Source organism: Podarcis bocagei (genome assembly GCF_964188305.1).
Source record: "Podarcis bocagei genome assembly, chromosome: 4".
Classification (NCBI taxonomy): Eukaryota; Metazoa; Chordata; class Lepidosauria; order Squamata; family Lacertidae; genus Podarcis; species Podarcis bocagei.
In genome coordinates, this window is record NC_138128.1 from 40167760 (window position 1) to 40188128 (window position 20369).

The 20369-nt window shown below is 44.5% G+C and overlaps 1 protein-coding gene across 2 annotated transcripts in view; it reads left to right on the forward strand.

Annotated features, from left to right (window-relative positions):
- Positions 1-747: 747 nt before the first annotated feature.
- Positions 748-20369, forward strand: part of PFKL (phosphofructokinase, liver type) — a 41220-nt gene continuing 21598 nt past the window's right edge. Inside the window, exons 1-8 of one of the 2 annotated variants that reach the window (XM_081192589.1) lie at positions 748-907; positions 8086-8159; positions 10334-10411; positions 14989-15178; positions 16854-17019; positions 18204-18248; positions 18424-18532; positions 20007-20102. In XM_081192589.1, the coding sequence (XP_081048715.1) occupies positions 802-907; positions 8086-8159; positions 10334-10411; positions 14989-15178; positions 16854-17019; positions 18204-18248; positions 18424-18532; positions 20007-20102 (864 nt within the window). In that variant the 5' untranslated portion in view covers positions 748-801. Of the gene's footprint in view, positions 908-7577; positions 7651-8085; positions 8160-10333; positions 10412-14988; positions 15179-16853; positions 17020-18203; positions 18249-18423; positions 18533-20006; positions 20103-20369 lie in introns of those variants that run through there. The other variant, XM_081192590.1, reaches the window with a different exon arrangement.

Below are 20369 nucleotides of genomic sequence, written 5' to 3' on the forward strand. Positions count from 1 at the left end.
AGCTTAGGGCCTCATTAGACCTAAATCTGCCCTTGGGTGTTACTACGGTGATAAAATTAATTGGCTGTGTCCACAGGACAAATAAAGATTAAAAAAGGAAGTGCTCTTAAAATATGCTGGTTCTTTTTTTGCAATCTGGCCTTATATATAGTATCAAAGAGTTTTATGAAGCTGCATGGTATAGAGAGAAACGTGAACACCGACACGAAACTGGCAAAAGGCAGCGTTATAAATTGATAGCAACACAGTAGCCACATAAAAGTTGCCTTTAGAAGGGATCCTCTTCGGATTCACAGGGGTTATGAATCTGCGATGCTTACAGGGTCATTTACCTCCACCCTCAGATGCAACATTCCATTGACCACTATTTGCTGGAAAGCACTGCAGCTTTCATGCTCTGCTCTGACCGGCCACTGTGGGAAACGGGATGCTGAAATGGGGGCTCCTTTTTAATGCTCACACGACCTGCCATTCCCCGGCCCCCACCCCCCACATCACCCTTGCTAAGCAAATCCTGCAGGCCTTTAAGGTAGGAGGTGGTGGTCTGGTCTGCCGGAAGAGCAGAGAGCCCTTTCCTCCTCAGACGGGGCTCAGAAAACCGACCCCCGGGGAAGCCTTCGCGCCGTGACGTCTGCTGTCCGGCCGAGGCAGGTAGCCCCACCCCTTGTGGGCGGAGCCAGAGGCTGAGGGCGGTCGCGGGGGGCGTGGCTGAAGGGAGCTGGACTCGCGGGCTCCGGGTGCCGCCGCCGCCGCTTGCTGTCATTCTCGCCGGGGCTCTGCACTTTGGACGCAGCCGGGGCAATGGCGGGATCCGGCCTGGGCTCGGCGGGGCTGGACCTGGAGAAGCTGCGCATGGCGGGCGCCGGCCTGGCTCTCGCGGTGCTCACCAGCGGCGGCGACGCACAAGGTCAGTCGGAGGAGGAGGAGGAAGGATCCTCCTCAGCATCCCATCCGCCTCCTCTTCCTGCCGCCTGCGCTCGATACCCTGGAGGGAGGATGTTGCGTGAGGGGGGCGGGGGGGTGGACTCCCGTCTCGCGCCGCCAGGTGGAACGTGCAGGCAGACACGGCGGGGGAACGTCTCTTCCTCGCAAGGCCTGAGTAGTGGAAGGCCAGCGCCTCGAGGGGCGAGGGGAAGGGTCGCCTGCTCAATCGAAGCCAGAGAAACGGATTCCTCAAGGAGTCCTCAAGCGACCGGCGTCTCCTCAGGCGAGCTCCGCCCACCGCTTCCTCTCAGCCACTCACTCCCCAGTTGCTTCAGAGGGCTGGGCGCGCGTGTGCGCGTCCCCGCTGCTCCCCTCGGGTCACGCTCAGGGTCATATCTTCCTGCTGCAAGGCGTGTGGGAAGGCTAGAGTAAGAGTAAGGAATGTGTGAAGCAGCAGCGAGAGCGCCCTGGAGCATGTGAAGAGTTCTCTCGCCTGATGAGTGGGCAGAAGCAGGCCTTGTACATCTGGGGTTGGGGAGAAGGAGCACATTCCCACTGAGAGCCCACTGGACTCCCGTCAGTCTTCACCATGGATGGGCCTTTCCTAGTTTAGCGCTGTTGGAGTCCAGCGACCTTAGGAAGGAACCAGGTTTCCCGTCCCTGACCTTGTGGTTAAAAGTAGTCACCTTGGAGAAGCTAAGCAGTTCTAGGAGGCATCTAGGTGGGAAACTATCTGAGAATTTCACATATGCCACCTTGAGCTCTATGAGGGAGAAAAAGAAGAGTAAGTGTGAGAGTCAGTGTGGGAGTCAGTAAGCAGGAAAGGCTCCATCCCTGGTTCACATTTCATCTCCGTCATGAACTCCTTAGCTTTATTTAGGCAAGCTGCGCTGCCTGCCTCATCCCTCTTCTGTCTGCAATATGGGGATAAATGCTGGCCTACCATAAATAATTATTTTAAGGCAGCAGCCAAACCATTATCTCCTGCCCCCATGGGCTAAGTTTGACAAGTGGTTGCAGCCGCTCACTGGTAAATCACCTCACATAACAAAGTCAGGAGGCCTGCTTTTGTCTGCACAGTTTGAAGTCAAACTTTTCAGACAGAGACACAGCCCACACATTGTAGACAATCAGCACATTGTACGCTGTGCCAGTGATCAGCTGATGGTTCAGGTTTGTGAAGCCCGGGGCCAGCTCTTCCAAGACCCAACCATGACCTGATTCTGTGAACTGCCCTGAGACCTCCAGGCAAAATCATGTCTGCCTACCCCCATGCCTGATTTCATGTAAGATGTAGGCATGGCTTAGCTGAAACAGCCTTGCCAGCTAAATAGGACAGGCCTAATTGGGCCCTTGGCCAGGTGTCCGCCCGCCCCCCCCCCCACTTTTGTAAGAACTGCCATGAAAATTTATGCAATGTGCATTCTAGCAGTGCATGCCAAGATTAGGCACAGGAGGGCAAGGGTCACTGGTCAGCATCAAGGGTATACAGCACAAGTGCTGATCTACTGAAGCATTGGGTCCAAAACACATTTATTGATCATTCCATGGTGGGGGGGGGGGGAATCAGCTACACTAATTTTCATATTTTGTACATGCTAATTTAGGAGATGCATTGCAAGCTAATTAAAGATATTTAGGCACTCTTTGAAACAGCACTAACCATGAGATACCCTAGATGATTTCAGTGTGACGTCAAGGCCCTTCTAGTTCCCTTCCACTGCAATTAAACTATATACATGGCTCCAGGGGCCTGGATTAGGTTTGCCCATTTTACTCTGTGATTCCTGCCTGTATCTCTGTAGCAAGCTAGAATGGAACAACTGTTACATTTATAACTTCACTGACAAAAGATATTTTTCCTTCATAAGGAAAGGAAAACTGTATTTGCAGTTAATGAGTTTTCTGGTATAACTGGGCTAATTTATCTATTGACAGTTGCATATGTAGAAGTTCAGATTCCTCTGTGTTAATGGTACCTTAATGATTTTCTCTCTCTTTTGAACTTGCCCCTGTTGTGTATTGTGGTGCAGCTGTGACCATCATAGGAACCTATTAAAAATAGACATACAGCTATTTTTGCCTAATCAATTTGCTTTGCCCTTGACGGGACAGAGCCATCTTTGAGTCTGTATACTATGATGGAGTAGGGATAAATATATCATGATGGTCTTCTATAGAATAAACATATTGTTGAGGGCAGTAGTGGGTTTTCTCCAGCCTAGTTAAGCAGATGAGTGGAAAGTGTTTATCACTATTTTGTTTGTAATTGCTGAATGTTAAAACATTAGTTTAGAATACTTATTGGTATGACAAACTCCCAAGAAAAATCAAAATTAAGGGTTCGATACAAATAAGTTTTATTCATTGTAGATCCCTTTAGATTAATGAACCTTAGTCATGTCTGTTAACTGCAATGGGTCTATTCTGAATTGAACTTGGATACAGCCCTAAGGCTGGATGTTAAGTTATAACACTGACTGTTTGTTGGATGTTATAATATTGTCTAATGATAGACAATATTATAGCATCCAACTCTTTTTAATTTCAACTCCCTCTTCCCTGCCATTTTAGCAGTAAATTTTTTGAGCTTTGTTGGAATACAGGAGATCCAAATAAATTTATCATGTGCCACAGTGAAGGCTGATTGAATTTAATTTTCACTTTGTGGGGGGATTACATAAAGGCTAGGAATAAAATGAGAATGTTTCAGACAAACTGAATTTGCTGGATGTGTGTGTGTGGAGGGGGAAATTCTGGAACAGCTTTCTACCCTTACACAGCTTTCTCTTTGCCCTTGTTTTTTTGTTCTGTAGTTTCTGTGGTCATTTGTAATGAAATAATCTGTTCGGTTTAGAGTGAAGAATGTTTTGAAGAATGTTATGACACATACCTTGCCTGCAAAGCACCATGCATTATAACAGCACTGTAAAAACAATCAATTTAATATTCCTCGTTATGTGTCCTTGAAACCATTCCCCTCTTCCACTGGCAAATTGCATTCATAACATACGTGGAACTATCCAGTTCCTGCATTAACCATCAGTTGGCAAATTTTTTTTGCCCTTTAGTCCCACTAATTACTCCCTTGTCTTGGTTTCTGATCTTTACTGTGGATATGCTCCAGGGCTTGGCAAGTTACCTAATTGCTGAAGTGGAAGTATGTGAGTGTATCTTCAGTGGAAGCAGCCTAACGTAAACCAATAAAGGATGTAATCCATTTAGTATGGAAGAGGTAATACATCTGTTGTGATTCTGAAGCATGTTTGTGGACCTGTGTGCTCATTTGGTGCTTGGAGCAAATTTTTGGAGGGAGGTGCCTAGCAAATCCCTTCTCAAAGCCTTCTGATGTGGAAAGTCTTGCTGGTCTGTACTTTCCCTGAGAGAAGTGCCTATAGTTCGCCTCGCCCCGAGGTAGGAAGGTACGTAACATTATCACTTGGCTAGTGCTTTATATGACATAAAAAGGGTTGTTGGGGGGGGGGTTGCCTCTTGTTGGGGATGACGTCAATCAAGGTTTCTGACATCACCATGGTATCTTGTAGCAAACCAGTGTGTCTTTCTAGATGCTTTGCCCACCAAGGGCAAAAGCTGTCGACATGGCAGAATATTGGCAAGGGCTACTCTTGTGTAGCTGATGGGGCCTGTAAACAAAGCACAGTATGATGACAACTAGACAGATGGCACCAGATGGCCAGTTGTGATTGCTGCCTCTAATCAGTTAAGTCAGTTCGTGTCCTCTGGCACACCTAATCCCAATGTTTTAAAACCGATTTAAAAGTCATGAAGTTTTAAAATAAAATAATGTTGCAGTGATTTTTCTTCCATGCATGCAGCCTGATGCAGGCCTCCACTGAGCATGGAAAACCACAGCACCCTGCATCATTGGGAAAAGCATATCCGCGGAATTCAATAAAATTGCTTTGTGTGCATGCGGGTACTGTATGTCTTGTTACTATTATTCCGTCCCACCCTTCCTCCCCAAGGAGATCAGGGCAGCAAATGTTTGTGGTGTTTGTACTGGGGTATTGGTTACATCCAGTTGGCCATGGCCACCACAGGCCTGGGCCCCTGGAGGATTGACCAAGGGGCAATGCAACTTTCCAGTAAAAAAGTTTTCCCCGCCCCTGTTTTAGAACTTCACATTGTCTGGCTTCTCTCTTCAGTGGTTCTAATACTTTATATTTGCACAAAAAATGGAAATTAACTCTTAAGTAGCTGCCTTGATTTCTCCCAGTAGATGAAAAGCAGAATAGAAAGCTTTAAAATAAATACGTTGTTTAATCCTTGCAAGTTTTAGCACAGTATACTGGAGCAAATGGAGTAATCTTCTGATAGCAGAGTAAATGGCAGTATATTCAGAATCAACTTTTGATCTCTCATTATTGTTGGGGCATCACTTTTAATGGTATTGAAAAGTATTTTATGCAATACATGCCCCAATATGGCAAATTAGTTAAGTAACTGGGACTTGTTTTACACATTAACTCCAATTCAGAGATGACTCGCATGACAAGAAGAGCTGCTTGTGAGTTGTTTTACACGAAGGACCAAAGTACAGCAGGCATATACAGATCAGAGGCAGGTAGCAACTTGTATCTGAGTACAGAGGGGAATATCTTGGATAGTAGGAGTTGTCCAAAACACCTGGAATGCACCAATCTGGGGAAGGTTGGACTAGATGGCGAAATAGTCTGACCTGGCACAAGGCAACTTCCTATGAGATGTGAGTTAAATCTGGTCTGAGCTATTGTGACACACTAGGCATATTTGTATTTTGATTCTATCTGCTTTTCTCCAGGGGAAGTAAAGGTAAAGGGACCCCTGACCATTAGGTCCAGACGTGACCGACTCTGGGGTTGCGGCGCTCATCTCACTTTATTGGCTGAGGGAGCCAGCGTACAGCTTCCGGGTCATGTGGCCAGCATGACTAAGCCGCTTCTGCCGAACAAGAGCAGCGCACGGAAACACCTTTTACCTTCCCGCTGGAGCAGTACCTATTTATTTACGTGCACTTTGGCGTGGTTTCGAACTGCTAGGTTGGCAGGAGCAGGGACCGAACAATGGGAGCTCACACCATCGCGGGGATTTGAACCACCAATCTTCTGATCGGCAAGTCCTAGGCTCTGTGGTTTAACCCACAGCACCACCCGCGTCCCTCCAGGGGAAGTAGGTCTCTGTAAATAGCGTTTTCACTGGCAAGCTGATCTACTTGCATATTTTGCAGGGATGAAGCCCCGATAGCGCATCTGCCCACTGTGATTTGTTTATCAGGTAGCTGACACAGCTCCCTGCTGACAGTTTTTTTGTCTTTCCTTGTGGCCTGTTACGATGGGAGAGTGGGATGGATCGTCCCATCTTTAGAGCAGGGAATTGGACTCCATGGATTCAGTGTGACTATGAGGGGTCAGTATCCACTGGACTGTTTGAAATTAGAATTCAGACCTCATGTTAAGGAAATCTATTGGCATAAAATACAAAGCCACTGGATATGTGTTGCAGACAGATAACTTTTTTACATGAGCATCTGATGGAGATGCTATGGAAATCTAGGGAAATAAGGGACTCAAAGATGGAAGGGTATATACTGTACTACACAAAGGGGCAGGAGGCGAAAGTACGGAAAGAAAAGAAAAGAGAAGAACCAGATTTTGAAGAGTAAGCTACAAAAAAACCAACAAATGAGCCAAGTGAGTGGGGAGAGAGCCATGAAAGAGAGAGAGAAAAACAAAGAGACTAGCTGCTGACACTCAGTCAAGGACAAGAAAAGAAACAACAACTAAATGTACCAAGAAAAAAGAAACATCCTGCATAACTGGCTTATTAGTTATCTAAAGGAGAAAGAGGCCTTTTTTGGAAAACGCCCATTCAAATTTCCTGGCTTCCAATGTCAGATTAGAGAGAGAAAATGGTACTTAAGAGGGGGAAATTGTGCTTTAGGGTTCCCATTTCTCTGGGCAGAAGAAAACATGATCAGTGGAGCCAAATTGCATTGTCTCAGTTTTGGAACTTGTGCCGTGTGAAACAGTGCAGAATGTGGTTTCAGTAAACTGGGAATTCACAGTTCAATTCCCAGCTCAGTGGGTAGACTTAGGCAAGCTGCTACTTCTTACGCTTATAACCCCCACTCCCCGTCACTGCGAGTTTAATAAATAGCATTCTACATTGCAAGGCTGTTATGGTTGCACAGATAACGTTTGTGGAAATGATTTGAGTTAGGAAAGGCATTATATATGGTAAATATCAAGATTCAGCATTGTTGTGATGAGTTAAGAGAGAGTATATGAAATTTGGCAAATGACACTGGTTCTAATATATTTCATGCCTCTTTAGTTTGACTGCCTCATGTTCAGGCCAAAAGTTAATGAAATCTGAGTCTTTAGTGGGTGTCTTATTTGTCATTGCATCTCTGCCACAGATTGCAGACACTGTTGCTTTATTTCCAATCAAAAAATCTCTGGAACTAGAATAGCTTAAAAAGTCCTATCCTCTTTGCCAAAGTCAGGTGGATCTCTTGGTTAATTTATAATGATTTATTAAAAGTTAATATATTTTTTATTTAAGAACATTCTGTACTTCCCTCCTCTCCAATAATTCTGCCCAATGCGAGAAGGAGGCAACATCATCTTTGGCATTTTCTTTTGGCAGCTAAAGTGAAATAAAGTCAAATGTACACACTGAATACGTCAAGACAAACATTTTGCAGTTGCATTTTTTATTTCCCAGGTACGTTTTGCCATTTTTGTGGGATTTCATACATATTTTCTTATCCATTTATACTTGTTTCTTGCCTTCGTTTTTGAGTGTATTAGCTTTTCTGTGCAAGGAGTTTTAACATGTTACTGGCAACTTACATTCCACTAATGCCACCCTGAGCACTGTAACAAAGCAAACCTAAATATTCAGAAGAAATCCTGCTGTGTTCAAAGGAGCTTGCTCCTTAGTAAGTATATTTAGGACAACTTCCTGAGTCTTGTTGAGCTAATGAGGATTGTAAGTTTCATGTGCCATTCCTTGAAAATACGTGAGAATTCAACATTTTTGCAGTGTGTTGCTTTATACAAAATTAGCTATGCTTCTTACCTAAATAAAAGTGCAGAATTCTGCATCACTTTAGCTCAGGTTTGTACCATTTATTTACCTTGTCTTCTATCTCTCTAGGTATGAATGCTGCTGTCCGAGCCGTGACTCGCATGGGGATATATATTGGAGCAAAAGTGTTCCTGATCTATGAGGTTCAAAATTTTTACCCATCAAAATGCTGTGTTGCTGTTTTTCTTTGCATGTGGGTGGTTATTGGTATAGCCTTGTTCTTTTTAAAATTGCTGGATAGTTGGCAGGAGACTCTGGAGTCATGTAAATGACAGGGGAGCCTGGTTTGGACTATACTGTTTCCTACCTTCTTCCTCTTAGCACTGGGAGAGTGAGATCACACCTTTCTGCCCTGCGCACCATGTGATTATCCATCCTTTTGACACCACTTGCAATGCTAGAGTGTAATGTTTACATTGGGCATACATGCATAAATTCCACTATGGGAAGGGCCAGTTCCCAGATTTGGCAGGGTGAGGGTGGAAATTGACTGTGTGATTTGGGCTAATGTGCATTGAATTTTATGGATCTATAACGCTATTCAAACTTTGTGAACATATTGGGAGTGTCGAAGGCAGGTCATGTGTGCCTGGTAGGTAGAATAGGATGGTAAGAACTCCATCTCTACACAGTCAAAGGAAGAAGGTAGAGTATCTTCCAAAGTAGGCCTGGGTCTCATTGATGTGGTAACAGTATCAGTCTCTTTCTCTGAAGGCTGGTGCTCAGAAATTGTCTTAGCAGGAGTTGTGTGATTAAGAAACATAACTGACTTTTTCACTCCATTCCCTCTAAAAAGCCACAGCCTGGAAAAGCGAATTTTGCAAATCTCCCATGGGCAGAATCAGTATCATTAAATAGTCCTTTGAAGTTAGGGGAATCCAGGGTGCAGTTTCTAGAATGAATATAAAGGTAAAGGGACCCCTGACCATTAGGTCCAGACGTGACCGACTCTGGGGTTGCGGCGCTCATCTCGCTTTATTGGCCTAGGGAGCCGGCGTACAGCTTCCAGGTACTGTGGCCAGCGTGACTAAGCCGCTTCTGCCGAACCAGAGCAGCTCACGGAAACACCGTTTACCTTCCCGCTGGAGTGATACCTATTTATCTACTTGAACTTTGACGTGCTTTCGAACTGCTAGGTTGGCAGGAGCAGGGACCGAGCAACGGGAGCTCACCCTGTTGCGGGGATTCGAACCGCCAACCTTCTGATCAGCAAGCCCTAGGCTCTGTGGTTTAACACACAGCGCCACCCGCATCCAGGAATGAATATACAGGAAGTAAAATTAGATATGCAAATTAAGTAAGTGTGCATGGCCACCTGGATCCTGTCTATTGCTTTTTCCTTTTAAAAACAAACCACCCCATCACCTATTGAGATTAAATAGCATGCCTGTGTGGTTTTTTAAAAGGGAAGCCAAAAATCTAATACGTCATACAGGCACTGGATGTCACATCTGAAGCCAGATTTCACAATTCACAGCATGATTAGTCATGCAGTAAACTAGTGCTCCTGGGTGCAGTTGTTTCACAGTTTGACTAGTGATCACATGACTCTCAAGAAGAGCCCAGTGCATGGCACCTTGGCAGCCCCTGGCCAGGAATATGAGGCAACTGTAAAACAGGGCTCAGGGGAAGCATGATGATCAAGTTAGAACTAGATGTCACTTAGGATACCCCTTCACAAAAATTGACAATCTGTGCATTCTCTGAGATTCAAAATTAATTGTAGTATAATAATTTAGCAACATGCTTTACAAGAACAAATGCTGAATACATTATATTTCTGCAGCTGAGTAGCATTGAGGGATCTTTCAAAAACATTAGTATATTCTTCATATAAAAGTTAAAGCAATGGCAATGGTGAGATAAACAGGCAAAAACGCCTTTGTTCTTGTGATCACTTCCAAACTGTAAATCCACAAGACACTTTGTACCGCCTATAAATTGTGGCAGATAGTTCCATAGTCTTCCTCATGAGCTTCTCACAGTCCAGCAAGTTATGCAAGAACTTTTGCTGTGGTGCTGTAAAATTGCCAGACCTCAAGATCAAATCCTGTAGAAATGGTGTTATAACATGCCATTTGTCTTTGTAATGTGTGTCCTTGAAGCTTTTGCAACTTTATTTTTGTATATTCAAGGGCTTCAAATTTAATTGTCAATCTTTGTGTGATCTGAGGAGTATGGAGACAATATGGGTGGCTTAGAGCTGTTTTAAGGGATTCTTGCAACACTCCTTATGCTGGATTAATTTTAAAGGGTCATGGAGCAAGCTTTCCCTAGTGCAACGACGCATTCACACTGCTCTCTTTCCTCTTTGCAGGGTTACGAGGGACTGGTAGAAGGAGGAGAGAATATCAAGCAAGCAAACTGGCTCAGTGTATCCAACATCATTCAACTGGTAAGGTCCAAATGGTCATGCTGCCTGACTCCCTGCTGTGGAAGCAGACAGGCCTCATGACATTTTCCATCTCAGGTCCGTCTATAGCCACACATTGCCTTCTGGAGTACAGAGCTCTGACTTACAGTAGCTCTCTGAGTGGTTTAAATTAGTTGTACATTTCTGAGTTGAAGTGCTAATTTATGGGTGTTAGTGAAGACAAACCACCTCCTCTCATGGTTCCATTTTTCTCAAATTCATGCAGATGCAATTTTCTCCTCACAGGAAGGGAGAAGGACTGTGCTGGGGCAGCAACATGGCCTACATAGTTCTGCAAAAGCTCTGTTTGGTTCTTCTCGGCCTTTGTCTCCCAGATCACCAGTTATGACCTGTTCCACCTCCCCTGCTTTCCTGTGCCCTTTATAAATAACAGTTCTGCTCCCAAAATCTTGATTGGATAGGCAGTGAGGTATTCCTTCTCCTAGAAGGCTCCATGTTAGAAGGAAGGAAACAGGCATCAATTGGAGGAAGAGTCTACAATGTGTGAATTCACAGCAGTGGGTATAGCTATGGCCCAGCTGGTTAGGTAACAGACCAGAAATATATGTTGACTAGCACTGGAAATGAGATCCCTTGGTCTGTTTAAGAAAGGTTCTGTAGCTGCCTAGCATGGCCTCATGAGAGATGGGAGTTGTACTTGGCTGCCACAGCAGAGAGAAAGGAGGAGTGTTTTGGTACATTATCGTACTCTTAAATTGACTTCTAAAGGAAGCCTGAATAATAAGATTGCAGGAGCTGCCCTGAATTGAACCCATTCATTCTAACCTGGTACTGTTTGTCCCAGCTAGCAGAAGCTTTAGGAAGATTGGGAAAGGGCCAGAGCACATGCTTCAGGAGGCCCCACATCCAATTCCTGGCATCTCCTGCCTGAAACCACAGAGAGACACTGTCAGTCAGTGTAGAGAATACTGAGCCAGGTCAGTTTGGTCTGACTTTGTATTAGGCGGCTTCCTGTGTTCTTATGTAAGGTCTTCCATGTCTCAGGCAGAGGTCCCTTGTAGCCTCTCCACCTGATATGGCCCCAGTTGTGAAATGAGGCAGGGTCCCTGAATTGGGATATTTAGCATAAGCTTTGCAGTAGTTTACCAAGAAACGTTTTCCTGGAGGAATCACGAGAAAGGGTTGAGTTTTGGAGAAATCAATCCAGTCAGTTAAATCTCCTAATGAATTGATTTCACATTATTTCATACCTGATGCATTCCCCAGTCCAAAGATTACATCACTTTTCCTTGTCAGTCATTGTTACTTCATATAGACATCCTCCAGAAAGACTCCTTTAATTTCATGTCAGCCTGGGATGCTTAACTTGCCCTTTCACCTTTATGATTTCTTCACTGTGCTTGGTTTCAGGGAAGGTAAAATGGTGGCTTTGGGTTTGTGCTACAAAAGAGCCATTTATTGTGGGTGGATTAGACATATGCATTCTTTGGCCCAACACAGTCGCAAGTAATAGGAATTAATTTGTGGTGGCACAGTTTTAACATATCTGTGTCACATGATTTTTTAAATTATTTTTATTTTTATCATTATTATTACTATTACTATTGTTTTTATTAGGCAGGTGCTAAATTTCCTTTTTCCTTCCTCAGGCTCAAAAAAATGTGTGCTGACAGAGAAATCATCATCAGGGCCTTGTCAATTTTAAGTTCTTTACCTAAAATGCCTAATGAGAGTCAATGCTTATATTTAAAATACGTGTGTGAAGCATGTCTAGATTTCAAGCAACCCTGAAATGGCCACAGCTTCCTGCGTTGTATACGTATGTGTAGGATTATCATATTTCTAAAAGTGAAAATCTGGACACAAAACTTAAAAAGCTATTTTTAAGGAAATACTCCAAAAACTCCACTTACAATGATTTCCACTGTTTACGTGGGCCTAATCCTGGCTATGTCCAGACGTATGGCAGCCCTACCTATGTGAGAATTGTGTTTTCCCAATAAATCTCTCTCTCTCTCTGAAGTGACCTTGCTTTGTTCAGGTGTATAGAATATAACTAAGTGTAATTCGCAATTTCTGGCTCTTGACTCTACTCCTGTTTTTATTTCTTTCCACCTGGTTCATCATAACAGCCCGAGTTATCGCCTAGTAATTCCAGATGTCTCAGAAACTCTGCTGTAGGCCGGGTCTAATCCAACTCAGCTCCGTTCACCTGGGTATAACATCCGTCACCTGCGGGTAGGGTGGGAGTGCTGCAGTTCTCGCACCACTGGGCTGGAATTGCTTCCTAGGTGATCCTGATTGTCAGGAGCTCTCTGAACTGGGACCTGCTCAGCCCCCTCCTAATAGTGTTTGTGTTGTTGTTTTTCCCCTTCTTAGAGCCTTTCCCAATTTGACTGGTGTGCCTCCTTTCCCTCAGGTAACATTCTGGTCTTGCATGCCTCTGCAGGATTTCCCCTTCTTGTCCTTCACCCTCCATGTCTTTCTGATGCTGTCAATGCAGCCTGCTGTTTCTGATGGGCTTAAGCAAAGCCAGCATGCTGTCTGCAGTGCTTTGTTTTACCTGCCCATGTAGACTTACCTTCAGAAAGATGAGGACAAGGGTGGCAGCTGTGTCAGTTCCTGTGGTGCTGGCGCACCCCTTTAGCAGGGTACGGCAAGCCTCCGGGCAGGAATCTTAACTGTGCTAACGGCATGTTCTCCCTCTACAGACCTTCACAGCACATTGCTCTTTGTATTTATTCCAGTAACACTTGCATCCCTCATTGTTGTGTTCCTCTACCCCCTCTTGTTTTCTTGCTCTAAAGTGACGCTTGTTGGTCATAGTCTGGAGTTTTAGCTCAATGGATGTAGGTTTGTGGTGCTATTCCCGTAGCTCTCGTGCTGTTCAAGAGTGGGGAGGGCGTTCAGGAAGATCATTTCCCCTGTCACAGCAGCATTCATCAACATTGTAAGGATCCCAGCAGGAGATCCGACTGAGCAGCAGTTTTGTGTGAAGAGCATCGAAGGCAGTGTTAGAGACTGAGATATGAAAGCCAGGAGCTAAATGGCACCTTAAACCTAGGTTATGGGCACAACAACAGAATGTCTAGGTGCGCTTTTTTATAACAAGAATACAAAGCTGAAAATGAATGAACTGCAGCTAAAACTATTATGTTCATTTTTCACATGGTCTAGTCCTTCCCCTGCTCACCCCCCTAATATTCTTAAGAGGGTCTCTTCTCCAGTCTTCAGAGAGTAGCTGGAAGTGGGGAGGCAGAAAAAGGTGCTCCTTTTCTTTCACTGCAGTTTTAATCTGAAATCTTAGGCGCATTTTTGCGCCCATAGCTCAGAAACTGCTCACGCTAATGAAATTCCCTGTCGCAAAATGCACCTAGAACAATGTAAGTTTTGAACACTGATCGAGGGGCAGGAGTGATTTTGAGTGAAATGAGAAATGCCCCTGTATTATGGTGGGGGACAGAGCAGATTTGTCACACTTGGCTGGTTTGCAGCACACAGACTGGGCCAGGCCTATGCTCCTCTAGCTGTGTTGGCCAAGACCCTTTCAAAAGGAGAGTTGCCTGATAGTGAAGTCAGCTGTTCAGTGGTACATATTACATAGTGTCTCCACCCCCATCATTCTACCTGGACATTGAGATATAGCGCCGAGGGCCTTCTGGCTGTTCCCTCACTGTGAGAAACCAAGTTACAGGGAACCAAGCAGAGAGCCTTCTTGGTAGTGGCACCCGCCCTGTGGAATGCCCTCCCACCAGATGTCAAAGAGAAGAACAGCTACCAGACTTTTAGAAGACATCTGAAGGCAGCCCTCTTTAGGGAAGCTTTTAATGTTTAACAGACTACTGTATTTTAATACTTTGTTGGAAGCCTCCCAGAGTGGCTGGGGAAACCCAGCCAGATGGGCGGGGTATAAATAATAAATTATTATTATTATTATTATTATTATTATTATTATTATTATTATTATTATTAGCAATAGTCAGAGCTGCTGTTTATCAATAAAATGATTTATAAGGACTGCAACAGTACATGATTTATAAAGACTGCAGCACCAAGTCCACTGAAGATCACAGTTCTGGCAGCAGCATGACTGGATAGAGAAAGAGACATTTCCATATCCCTTCTTCGCATTTCAGTATACATAATGGTGTATCAGGGTAATCCCATGCCTTGGGGTTGTTGCATTTATCTTCATACCCACTAGTACTGGTACATCAGGTTAGAAATAAGAATCCTGCACTTCTTGGGCCGATGTGACATATGCCTTCTGTAGAGGATATTGCAATCCAATTCTGCTTGAATCTGGAACCATCTTTTAAACAGTATCTCTGTTTAGAACAGGGTTGGGAAACTTGTAGCCCTCTGGGGTTTGGTGGACCACAGCTCTCATTGGCCATTCCAGCTGGGAGTGGTTGGACTTGCAATCCAACATCTGGAGGGGATCCCCAACCCAGCTGTAGAAAGTCCCCTGCTTTATTCCTGTTGGAACTCCCAGCCCTTCAAGATGTTGATGACCTTTGTGCTTAACCGTGGATCTGTCTGCTGACTTCCGATTTGTCTTCTGAGCTTCCTTTCTCACCTGGTTTCTTCATTTGTAGGGTGGCACCATCATTGGCAGTGCCCGCTGCAAAGCTTTCACGACCCGGGAGGGCCGCCTCCAGGCTGCCTACAACCTGGTGCAGCACGGCATCACCAACTTGTGCGTCATTGGTGGGGATGGAAGCCTGACTGGTGCAAATATATTCCGCTCAGAGTGGGGTGGTCTTTTGGAGGAACTGGTCAAAGAAGGTACGTGTGAACCTTAGTTCCTTTCACAGCACTACTCCAGTGAGTCAACCTGATGCCTATATCAGAGAAATCCCAATAGCAGTCTTGGATGTTAGAAATCCTCGTAACAATGAGCCCACATGGTAAAGGCCAATAGAATTGGAGCCAAAACTGAGCCTTTGAGAAACAAAAGAGATGTATCAGCATGCTAGGTTTCTAGAGGTACCCCCTGCCTAAAAAAAGGTTTGGTTTAACCCCACCCACTCCCAGTCCACTGAGGACAGAGCATGCATTGCTCAATATCTTCAAAATGTTGAGTGTCAGTTCAAAAATAAAAACAAAAACTGGGGTGGGCGGGTGTCATGAGTAAAATGTCTTGCTTGATTCCCTTACAACTTACTGTATCCTGGGCATGGACTTCACAGGTGGCCTGGGGTGCTGTCAGAGCTCTTGCACTGCCTTCCCAAAGCTGGGTAAGCCTGCAATTTCAACTTTCACAGAGGTGGGGATAAATAAATAGAGAGTGGATTTCCTCCGCTGTCCATTTATTTATTTCAGCTTCCGTGCAAAGCTGCGATCATGTAAATAGAAGAACCGTAAAATGCAGGTTACCAGTACAAAAACTCTATACTGGGTACGAAGAAGGAAAATGGGTCATTAAAAACTCGTTCTGAAGCAGTTTCATATACACGCTTTCCCCCCCATTTAATTTCCCCAAACTACCTCCCTGGCAGCATTGTCCTTACAACTTCAACCTTCTGTGAAAATGTATCACTATGAAGGGCCTTGAAACTTACTGTGACTGTGTTTTACATTCAATTACACACCAGCTTACCCTCAATACATGCATGCGGTGAGCAGAAGGGACCTTCAGTAGCACAGAAATAAACACACAGGATCCTGACCACTGAGCACTGTTCGAATTTCTTGCTAGTTTGCAGACCTTCAATTTCCAAAAACAAATACTGATTTCATACAATGGAGAGGAAAAGAAACTCAAATATACAAGAGAGCCTATGAACACTACTTTGTTCATGATTTTTAAAAAAGAACAAAATAGAGCAAAGTTAAAGATGAGCACTCCTTAATTCTGCAAAAAGTTGCTTAGCAATCTTTATAGCTTAGAATACAAAATTTGCCAGTGATTCAGTTACATGATATTGTGTATCCATGGCCAAGATGTTTGAAAGGAAACAATCAAGTAACAAATGAGTCTGGCTTTTTCATCTCTCTGAAAATTACACAATAGTAACACATTTAGTATATGAGGTTAGTTATACTTGAGTTTAGAAAACTTTCTGTCTCAATGGAGTCAATGCTAACTAAATTTGTAGGGTTTAATTTGCTGCCCTCCTCCTTAAAATTCTTTTTTTCCCTAGTTAAAAACATGATTCTGCAATCAAGCTATTATCAGTGCCAAATTATGGTTTTCAGATTATCAAGATGCGATTGCAAATCAAGTTGAAAAGACATTAAGGTTATAATCTCATTTACAGTCTCAAGTTAATAGGAAAGAAATATAACTTCACTCAAATTAACAATTAACCATTTCCAGTTGGGCTAATACCATCCTATTTTCTACTTTAGGATATGTTCTCTTCATATGTAATTGTCATTTCCATAGTCCTTTCCCTAGACAGACCATCTCTCATTCATATCCATTTGTTAATATTTTCTCTCTCTCTTTCTTCCTCAGGGAAGATCACTGAGGAGGTGTCTCAGACATACTGTCATTTAAACATTGTGGGCCTGGTGGGCTCCATTGACAACGATTTCTGTGGTACAGATATGACCATTGGCACTGACTCTGCCCTGCACCGGATCATGGAGGTGATTGACGCAATCACCACTACTGCCCAGAGGTCAGCAAATGATTTCTCAGGTCTTTTGCTTCCTATATTTCTTTACAAAAGACTGCAGCATGCCTAGGACTAGCTTGAGAGCTATGTAACCAACAGATAGTTCCTGCCCTGTGGAAGCATTTTTCCGAGGGGTGTGTAGGTGTGATGAACCTGCTTCTCTCGAACTAACTCCTATTAGAGCCTTCCCAGATAGTTGCACCACCCAGAACAATTAAGTTAGAGCCACTGAAATCAATGGACCTAACTTAGTCATTTTCATTGAGTATATTCTGAGTAAACCTTCATTGAATGCCACCCTTGGCTATTTTCCTTGCACTATAAAAGGAACTCATTAGCCAAGTACACAGATGTCTTCATCAAAGATGACACTTGTGTTGCTGAGATGTTATATTTCTCCCCACTCATTCAGCAACATGTTGCTAAGAAAATGTGAATCCCTACCTGCCTGCACGACATGTGCAGTCTTGTCACATGAACACTGTTTCACTTTGGAGCTGCTGTGCTGGAGGCACCATGTAAGCAATATCTGCTTGCCCAAATGATTCAGAAGCAAGACCTGGTTGCCTTCCTTGATCTTCAGAGACAAGCAGCCACTGCCGCAGCAGCCTTCTGCTCCTTCCACAAGTAGCAGTGCACTGCATCTTTCCTGGGCTAAAATGCACAACCCTACACTATTTCAGAGAGGTGGAGGAGAAGCAACACCACAGTACCTCCCCTCTCACTCCTCCCTGGTGTGGCTCGTTTTCTAACCTAGGCTCTACAGATTTTGGTCGCTCCTCCCTCTGTGAGAGAATGTGGAGTCTTAATTGTGACATCCTTCTGAGCGCTTCCAATGTGCATGTGACTTCAGGTGCTCATCCCTGTCACAGTGAGGTTTGCTGAGTAAGCAGCAAGATGTTCTTTCCCAAGTCTGGAGACTTTTTGATTCTTTCCAAAGTCAGCCCAAGGCCTGGGAGAGTCCCCTTCAAAAGCCTAGGAGACTGGCAGGAAGATAAAATGAAAAATGTGCTCAACAGCAGCAAGCTCTCAAACACATCTGTGGGCTCGTTCTCCCAGCATTGATGCTGTCTCTTCCCCTGTCCAGCTAATGTGTGTGTAAATACTGCAGTAATGAGAAGATGCAACTGAAGCATGCACTGAATGACCATCTGGACAAGTCTTTATTCTCTTCTTTTGCTTTGCAGTCACCAGAGAACATTTGTGCTGGAGGTGATGGGCAGGCACTGTGGGTAAGGAGAGAGGTCTCTTGTTATTGGTTTCGTTGAGGGAGACCTGGGTTTCCAATTAGGGGATTAAATCTAAACGTGGGTATATGCCTGCCACCCACCCACCCATCTCCCAAATCTTTCACCATGATTGATAGCCCCAGGTTCATCATTCACAAGCTCTCTTCTTCCTCTGCAGGTACCTTGCATTAGTTTCAGCTTTGGCTTCTGGTGCAGACTGGCTTTTCATCCCTGAGTCACCTCCTGAGGATGACTGGGAGGATTTCATGTGTGAGAGGCTTGGTGAGGTGGGTGTCAGTGGTATCTGTTGCACAACAAAAATGAAATTGTGTGCTCTTTCTCTGATGAGTACAAAGGGGGGGGCATTTCATTTATATTCTCTTATTTAGTGGCCACATCTAAGTTAATGGGGCCACATATATTTTTCCAGAGAGCTTACAGAATCAGATCTATTAATGCACTGTGGACCAGCTCACAGCAGCATTCCAGAGCTCTCTGTGCTGCTGATGTGTTGCTCTTTGTGGAAGATGTTCCTTTGTGTGTATGCTGTACTGCAGATAAATGCAGGTGACACTGGATAGGAAAAGCTGGCTGGCAGAGGCATGGAGCTGGGGGGGGGGAAAGGACAGGATCTCAAAAGAGAGAGAGTTGAGGATTGGCGGCTTTTTAGTTTAGAGAAGGTGGATCGAGAGAAGCTTTTCTTCCTCTAATACAGTGGTGCCCCGCAAGACGAATGCCTCGCAAGACGGAAAACTCGCTAGACGAAAGAGTTTTCCGTTTTGGAGGTGCTTCGCAAAACGAATCTCCTATGGGTTTGCTTCGCAAGACGAAAATGTCTTGCGAGTTCCTGCGGGTTTTTTTCCCTTCCCCCCACCTTTTTCTAAGCCGCTAAGCCGCTTATCAGCTGATCCGATCAGCCGATAAAAGCCACTAATAGCGCTAATCCGCTAATCCGTCAATGGGCTTGCTTCACAAGACGAAAAAACCGCTAAACGAAGAGAATCACAGAATGGATTCTTTTTGTCTTGCGAGGCACCACTGTACTAGAATTTGAGGACATTCAATGAAGCTGAATGTTGGAAGATCTGGGACAGAAATACTCCTTTGCGAAGCACATGGAATTCATTCCCGCAAGAGGCAGTGATGGCCACCAACTTGGATCTTTAAAAAAAGATTCGACAGATTCATGGAGGATAAAGCTATCAGAAGCTAGCCACCCAGGCTACATTCTCCCTCCACTCCTGGAGGCAATATGCTCCTGAATACCAGTTGCTGGAAACTGCAAGAGGGGAGAGCGCTGTTGTGCTCAGGGCCTGCTTCCAGGTTCCCCATGGGCATCTGATTAGCCACTATGGGAGCAGGATGCTAGACTAGAGGAGCCACTGACCTGATCCAGCAGACCATTCTTCATATCTTAGTATTAGATACCGAACCACCTAGCTGCCTTTAGTCATCCTTTCTCAGCATGCAGGAACTACAACAGGGGCAGGGAACATTAGGCCCTCCAGATATTGTTGGACACCCCCAACTCCTGTTAGCCCCAGCCAGCATCACCATGCTCAAAAGTGATGGGAGCTGTAGAGCAGCAACACCTGGAGGACCATTACTTCCCCATCCCTGAGCTGCAAAGTTGCTGATGGGGAAAGGCTTGACTGTCAAGCCTAAGGTGTTAATGTTAGGATTATGAGAGAGTCTCCATTAACAGCCTCTTGCCTTTCCCTGATGGATCAATCATTGGCTTCCATATTTTTCTTTGGATAGACCCGGAGCAGAGGATCCCGGCTGAATATTATCATCATCGCTGAAGGTGCCATAGACAGGAATGGAAAACCAATCACTTCTAACTACGTGAAGGATGTAAGTAACTGGTTAATGTTGTAGAGCCATAGCAGTGAAAGTATTTTTTAGCACATGGTTCTTAGAAAACAGGCTTTTCCATATTTTGGAACTATCTTGAGTATATAAATATCCTGTGAACTTGACGCTGTCCATTTTTCACTTGGGCTTCCCAGCTTTCTTCGGGCTTTGAATCGCTCTGGAGAATTTTAAAGTGGGCATTTGCAGCTTCAATGCAGATGTAAACATTGCATTGGCAACCTCACGGATTACTGCAATGCACTCAAT